This window comes from Lynx canadensis, unplaced genomic scaffold (assembly GCF_007474595.2).
Source record: "Lynx canadensis isolate LIC74 unplaced genomic scaffold, mLynCan4.pri.v2 scaffold_80_arrow_ctg1, whole genome shotgun sequence".
Classification (NCBI taxonomy): domain Eukaryota; kingdom Metazoa; phylum Chordata; class Mammalia; order Carnivora; family Felidae; genus Lynx; species Lynx canadensis.
The window spans coordinates 1-7,534 of NW_023397594.1; the positions used below are offsets into that span (position 1 = coordinate 1).

General features: G+C 67.6%; 1 protein-coding gene across 1 annotated transcript; it reads right to left on the reverse strand.

Moving 5' to 3' along the window:
• Positions 1-5,773: 5,773 nt before the first annotated feature.
• On the reverse strand, positions 5,774-6,731 carry LOC115508205 (adhesion G protein-coupled receptor B1-like; the record flags this gene model as incomplete). Its single annotated transcript, XM_032592321.1, has 1 exon — positions 5,774-6,731. A coding segment is annotated over exon 1 (958 nt), but the record flags the coding sequence as incomplete, so codon positions are not given.
• Positions 6,732-7,534: the final 803 nt, after the last annotated feature.

The following is a 7,534-nucleotide window of genomic DNA, read 5'->3' on the forward strand; positions in this document are numbered from 1 at the left end:
AGAGGGGGTGAGGAGGAGGGGGCGCACCGGGAGAGGCTGGGGAGGGGGGGCCACCGGCTCAGAGGACAGACTGGCCCCAGGTCTAGCTCTGATCCCGGTCCCACACTGATTCCTGGCCCTGATCACACACTGAGCCTTGATCCTCATGACAGATTAACTTGTGATCCCGGGCACAGGATCCCTGCTCCCCCATCACGTTTGAGACCTGGTCCCCGTCACACACTGGTCCCCAACCTTGGCCATACCCTCACCGCTAATGAACACTCAGGACATGGAAGCCGCTATTTTTGTTGTCATTTTTATTTTTAACGTGGGTCCCCACATACGGCTGACGATGTTTGTTGAGCGAACACGTTCGTGACAGGAGTCCCCGTGCAAGCACTCCTGGCCCCTCAGCGCTGGGTGGCCACGGCGTTCCTGGGCTGAGTGGGCTTCCAGGGGCAGCGGAGGAGTGGGCAAGGCTGGGGGGGTGGGCTGCCCCTCCAGGCGCGGAAAGAAGTCCCCATTCTTCCCCACTCAATGCCCCTCTGTCCCAAAGCCTCATTTCCATCTCATTAAAGGATGAATGGGGCCAATTAATGGCCGCCAGGCAGCCTGGCCACCCAGGAGAGAGGGCCGGCGAGGGGGCTCCCGGCCTCCTTCCCACCCCGGTGCCCCAGCCTGGAGGCTGTGGTCTCCCCAGTCTCGGCTGGGGATGGGGGCGCTCCCCCAGCTGGGCCGCGCCGACTTCCGGGTTCCCCAGGCAGGCGGCCCATGTACTTCCCGTCTCCTCCAGCAGAGGGCTCCCCAGTCCGGCACGTGGGGTCAGCCCCTGCCAGTTGCACCTGCAGGGCTCCCCAGTCCAGCTCCCTGGGAGGCCCCTGCCCCCCCCCCCCCCACCAAGTTAGGGCCTATCCAGGGGCACCCAGGCTCCTCCTGTCCGACCCTCGCGTGGATGTGCAAATGGGGACCACGGGGGACAAGACAGCTCTCTGATGCCCCTCCCCAACCCAACCCCCGTCCACCGGCCCCTCACCCCACACGGCCCGACACTGAACTGATCCTCCAGTGGGGCCCACAGCTCCCCCTGCGAAGGCCCGAGGGGCCAGCAGCCCACCGCACTGCGGCAGGTGCCATCAGGCCTCAGGACGGGGCTGAGAGCCGTGCCCACGGGCCACTCCCCGGGTAAGGACAGGAGGGCTCCTCCAAGCACGTGCGCTAGAGGCACCACCTCCTTTAGCCTCGCACAGACCCGGTTCGTCTCAACCCGGATCACAGAAGGGAAGCCGAGGCTTGCCTAGGTGGCCGGCTTGGCCGCAGCTGCAGGGTTATATGCTTTCTCGTTGCTTCTCTCTCGCGGTCAGGCAGGCGTCCCCTGTCCCGGGAAGGGTGTCCTGTGAAAAGCCTGGTGGCCGAGCCCCAGCTCTGCCCTTTGGCGCTGCGTGGCCTGGACACACTCCCGAGTCCGACGGACCCCCGTCTCGCCATCTTTCCGGGACATGGGACCCAAGCAGGGCCGTACCGCTAGGCATCCCTGGCATCCTGGGCCGGGGGAGCGTGGTGGGGGGGGGGGGGCTCTGGCCTCAGGGGGGCTCGTCCTGCTGTTCCATCTGGAATGGGCATTGTCTACGACGGGGCCTGAAGCCTTGTTTTCCCAGAGTTTTATCAACTGGCCCTTGTGCACTGTCCCTGCCACCCCCCCAACCTCCAAAGACATCTGGGGACCCCTTTCTTGCACCCGAATCCCACACCCAGCCTCCTTCTGTAGCCTGTGGACCCCAGAGAGGGGCTCCAGACACTTCTTCCCAAGGGAAGTTGGGGCGGACCGAACTTAGGGTTGGGACGACTCCCGCGCCCTGCAGGGGTCATGTGTGCCACGGCAGGGGCCACCCCAGCTGAGCGTGACAGGCCTGGAGGCAGGGCCGCGTGGCCTTGGGCGGGTCTGGCTCCTCTGCCCAGCGCCTCAGTCTTCCGGCGCCCGCACACGGCCCCGACCTGTGCGCCTGGACCCCACTCCCGTTCCAGCCGGCAGCCCCGGCCTACGCGGGCACACGGAGGCGGGGCGCACGCACACGCGCACACAGGGACACACACAGGGACACGGACACACACACACACGCTTGCTCCCAGCCCCCAGGATGCTGCCCTTTCATTATCTTACATGTCGCTTCTGCAATAAAATTCTTTAATTAAAACATGAATATTTAAAACAGCCCTTGAGAGAAACGGCCCCATCTCACCAGAGGTGGAAAAGCGCACAGAGAGACTGTGGGAAAGAGACGGGGACACGGGACACGGGAGCCGGCCCTGCCTGAGAGACCCCGGCAAGCGGTGGCCAGGCGGGCAGCCGGCCGGCAGCAGGGAGGAGAGGGGACAGTTGCTCTGGCCTGAGGAACGCTCACTGGGTCGGAGGCGTGACGTGGCCATGTGGCGTTTGGACAGGCCAGGCTGGGGGAGGGCTGAAAATGGGCCACGGGCTGGCCAGGCCGCCTGCTCGCTCGCAGCTCAGCCGTGCACCGCCTTCTTGGGGTGCAGATGGAGAGGACGTGCCTGTCCCAGCCTCCCCTGGCCAGCGTGAGGGGGCGAAGCTCCCTGGGCACCAGGCTCAGCAGACGAGATCTGGGGTCTGGCACCTGCCCAGCTCGGCTGCAGGCCTTGAGTGATCACTGTACCTCCTGGTCCAAGCGCCCCCACACGTGCGCACGCGGCCCTCCCAGAAGAGATTATTGTGGGCGAAGCCCCCGGGCGGACCACCAGGAAGCCATAAGCCGGCTCTGACGTCAGCCTACCCCTTACAAGCTGTGTGACCCTGGCTGCTGCCTCAACATCTCTGTGCCTTATTCCAATTCACCAGCGCTCATCAGGTGCCTGCTGCGGGCCCGGTGCTGTTCCGCGTGCCGGGGGTTACGTGGATGACCACGGCACACACCCTGCCCTGTGGTGCTTACAACCCGGCAGGGACAGAGAAGGGGGCGCGGACCTAACAAACAGAGGCAATTCTCAGTGCGCTGTGGACAGAGAAAGAGACACAGTGTCTGGGGGCGGAAAGGGGGGCTCTGGCTGCTGCCACTTTACACAGCACGGTCAGGGTTTGTTGAGAAGGTGATGTCTGAGCAAGGACTTGAGGGAGGGAGCCCCGAGGGGATCTGGGGAAGAGTGTTCCAGGCAGAGGGGACGGCCAGTGCAAAGGCCCTGGGGCAGGAGGGTGCTTCGGTGGGCCTATCTGACCGGCTGCTAGAGGGAGTAACCTCGTTAATATGTGGATGCTTCCGGCACAGAGGAAACCCTCAAGACGTGGCTGCTGTTACCACTAAGATGATTTTTACCCCCAAGGTCCCAGAAGTATCAGGGCCCTCTGGATCCGGGGACAGGCACTGGGGTCCGAGCTATCTCTGGGCCTGGGTGACCACCGTCTGGCCCACCTTGCCCAGTGCAGAGGAGCCCCCCGCCGCCCCGTCCACGTGGCGGGCAGTCCCAGCCCACACCCAGTCCACATCGCCTTCCCACAAGACCGCCATCCCCTGCCACGCAGCCCCCCGCGCTGAGCTTTGTCAAAAGCGCTGAAATCAGCCCTGCGCAGAGCCCGGCTCAAAACACGCGCGTGCACCCCCACCTTCCTACCGTCCTCTGAGCACCACCTCCCAACGTTCCCTTTCCCGGAATCTGTGGGCAAGCCCCCCGCCCCAAGCGCCCTCCTCCTCCTGTCTGCCTCTTTGCCCCCGAGCCCTCTGTCTCCCACCTAGTGATGAACCCGAGGCCTCGGCCGCATCGCTGCCATCGTTTTGGCTTAGACGCACTTCCTCCTAGGTGTCATCCTTCGTGCCGTCCGGGAAAGATTAGTTTTGCTGTTTCCGTTTTAAAGACAAGGGGCCTGAGGGGCTGACAGCTGCTGGGATTGGCCCAGGACTCACAGCGTGCTCGGGTCAGGCTGACCCGGCCCTGTGCTCCAGGCCCCAGAGTGCCCCACTCAGATGCAGCCCCACCTGGGAGACCCCCGGGCATCCCACCCTGAAGTCCCCTCTGACCTCTGGATCTTCCTCCCCACTGTGTCTCCACCCAGTGCTTCCCCAACCCGGCTGATGTCCTCATTCCTAGCTGGGAATCTGGGGGGTGGGGGTGGGGTGTCTAGCCACCTCCTTCCCCAAATCCTGCTCCTCCCCCCCCCCCCAGACCGGCATCCTCCCACCCTGCTGCTGCCCTGCCCCCCCCAGGCCAGTGTCAGCTCCCTCCTGGGTGCCGGCCCGGCTGCCTCCCCGTCCCCGGCTCCCCCTGCCCAGTTCCGACGCTCTTCTGCGTTTACAGCCTAGGACCATCAGCCTGTGTCACTCTTCTGCCTCAAGCCCCTCGACGCTAACAGAGACCAGCTCTTTCGCACAGGTGCCGGGCCCTGGGGCCGTCATACCCCATGTGGCACGGCAGTCCTTCAGGGGGGGAAATGGCCGCGGGGGGTGACCCGGCCCTCGCTGGTCCTCCCACTTCCCAAACCAGCCGCTGCCCGGCCGCTCTGTTCCTCCGGGTCCCCTGAGGACCACTCCCATCCTGCCACGCCTCAGAAGCTGCCCAAGCCAAGGTCACAGTGACCTACATTTGCCCAGCCCACGGATCAGCCCTTCCAGACTCCTACCCTACGGCTTTCTGCTGGATTCCTGAACACCCCGTCTGCCCCTTCCCCCCGGGGGCTGTGCCTGCCTCCTCCTGAGGCCACTGGAGAGGCGCTGGCCTGCCCCCCTTCCCCTGCTCCTCTCCAGTTAATGCTCACGGCTTCACGGAGGTTTCTGGAATCTACAGCCGGGACCACGGCTTCCCCTGTAACTCCTTGGGGCTTCTTTTCTGCCTTTAAAGACTCTGTTGCTAGTAGGGCGTTGACCTCATTGGCTAAGGGCCCTGGACAACGTCACCCGGCCCCGCAGTGACCCACCCAGCGTGGAACACCCAGCCAGGCCTGGCCCCTGGATGCCCAGCCCCTGTATTCTGCTGGCAGCCCCGAGGTCTGAGGCGGGCTGCCCCCTGCCGCTCCAGCCTCCCAGGGGCGCCCAGGAAACCCCGGGCAGCCCGCCAGGGGTTCTCGACCACCAAGCGCACACAGGACTGACCTCCTGCCTGCTGCCCACCGAGCCCCACCCACCTCCGTCCCCCTCGCCACGTCCTCCGCTCGGGCCCCATCTCTCCGAGGGCCGACGGTCACACAGGACGCCCCGACAGCTGTGCCGGGCACCCCGACACCATCCACTTCCGGCCTCTGCCCTGCCCGTCCTGGGCCTTCACTGCCCTTCCCACCCCCACGGCGCTCACGTGCACCCCTCCCAGAATCTTGAACACGGTCCCCTGGTGCAGGTGACCCTGACCTCCAGGCGAAACAGAGGCCCCACCCCGCCGGGGACCCTTCCCCTGCGCCGTTTCCCAAGACGCCCTCCCCTGTTGCTGCCTGGCACCTTCCCCTCCCCCCCGCCGCAGCCTCACAACAGCGGGTCTTTGTGGTTGTTTTTTGTCACGGCGTGTCCCTGGCGCCTGGACACCTTGCGAGCGCGGTAACCAGCTGCTGGGTGAATGATCTGTGCCGCCGAAACGCACGCGATCCCCAAACCTCGTCCCCTGGCCGCAACTCCAAAGGGCCCGCCCGGCCCACTTCTCCACGCGGCCCGCAGCCCGAGGGGCCCCCGCAGACCCCGGCCACGGGCCTACTGGCCCCATAGCGTCGTCTGCCTGCCACAACGGGAGGCCCCTCCCCCAGCCAGGAGTTAAAGCTCCTTCGTCCGCGGTTCGGTTTGGTCCTTCACCGACGCTCAGCACGCACCTCCGGGGCCGGTGGCGAACACCTCAGGTCGCCTGCCCTCAGCGCTTGGCTTCCCCGGGGGGAGGGCGCTGCCCAGGGGCAGGTGGCCGGGGCAGCCCCCCCGCAGAGAGGACCCTCTCCCACCGCCCTGTGCCCAGACAGCCAGCCCTCTCCCACCCGGCCACTCACCTGGCACGCCGTCCCCGCCCCGATCCTGGGTCAGGCTGGTGAGGCAGTTCTCGGGGCCGCCGGCCACGCCGTCCCTCAGGCAGACGTCCCCTCGGGGGGTCAGGGAGCCAGAGGCAGGGTCGCCGGTGTCGCCGCCCAGGCAGGCGCAGGGGGTCTGCATGATGCCGCAGGGGTGGGAGCTGCGGCTGCCGGCCAGACAGGCGTCCAGCCAGCGGCACAGCATCTGGCAGGCGGCCCGGCTGGGGCTGCGGTTGCCCACGACCAGGTACTCCACGGAGAAGTCGTCGCCGGGGCTCTGGGGCGCGGCCGGCAGCCCGGGGCCCCGCTCGCGGGGCGGCTGCTGGCGCAGCATCTGCAGGAACTGCTTGCTGGCCTGCAGGAAGGCCAGGGGCGCCGAGGGGTCGCAGAGCTGCAGCACCTCGTCGAAGCTCTCCACGCCCAGGTAGGTGCGGGTGGACTCCAAGAAGGAGTCGAACTGGTAGGTGCGGACGCGGCCGGGGCCGCCGCAGGGCGCGGGCGCCTTGGCCACCTTCATGTAGAGCGTGTAGCGCCGCGGGTCCGGGTTGCGCAGGGTCCAGGAGCAGCGCGAGGCGTTGGCCGGGAACACGGCGGCCGCCTGGAAGTACCCGAAGAACTTGCCCTGCACCAGCGTGGCGCACGGCTCGGCCCCGGGCCCCGCGTCCGCCCCCGCGGCCGCCCGCGCCCAGCGCCCCAGCAGCAGCAGCAGCAGCAGCAGCAGCGATGGGCAGAGGGTCCGGAGGGGCCCCGGGGCGGCGGCCTGGCCCCTCATCCTAGCTCGCGGGGCCGCCGGGGTTCCGCGGGCTGGGCAGGCAGGCGCAGGCCAGGCCTTGACATGCCAGGGTCCGGCGACGGCGGGGCTGGGCTGGCGGGAGCCGGGGGCGGGGGCTCCGAGCGGGGGCGGGAGAAGGCTCCGGACGACCTAAGGTTCAGGGCCCCGACGCTGGCCTGTGGCCCTCAGCAGCAGCTGGAAGAAGAGGAGAAGAGGGACGGTGTGAGGCCACGCCCCACCCCCCGCCCCCTGCCCCGGGGAGGCTGGGACTCTGGGCACTGGGGGGCCGTGCCTGCAACCCGCCAACGTGTCCACCTGCACGGGGACGGTGGCCTCCTCCTCCAGCTGGGCCTGAGCAGGGAGCGGTGGGCAGCCCCCGGCCGGGGCCCGGGGCCCCGGAGGCCTGGGCCGGGCCCGCCCGGCTCAGACTGGCCACGCGTGGCCCCTGCGGGTCCCGGGGCTGCCTGCTTGCTCACGCCACCATGGCCACGGTGGCCACTCGGCCCGTGGGCCTCTGTGTGTCTCCCTGGCCTTGTGGTGGGGGGCTGGGCGCTCTCTCCTGGCCGTCTCCCTCATCGGTCTCCTCTCTCTGTGCCCTTCCTCCTCCCCAGTCCCTGCCCGTCAGGGAGGAGAGTGCAATCCTCACAGAAGGGGAAGGGGAGAGGTCATTCCGGCCATCCCCCGGCAGTGGGAGCGCAGACCCTGTGACAGTGTGATGGGGGTCACTGCCGCCTCTCAGGCAGTCTTCCTCCCCCTCTGGGACCCACTGGCCCCTGGGCCCGTGGCTCTAGGAAGGCAGTGCT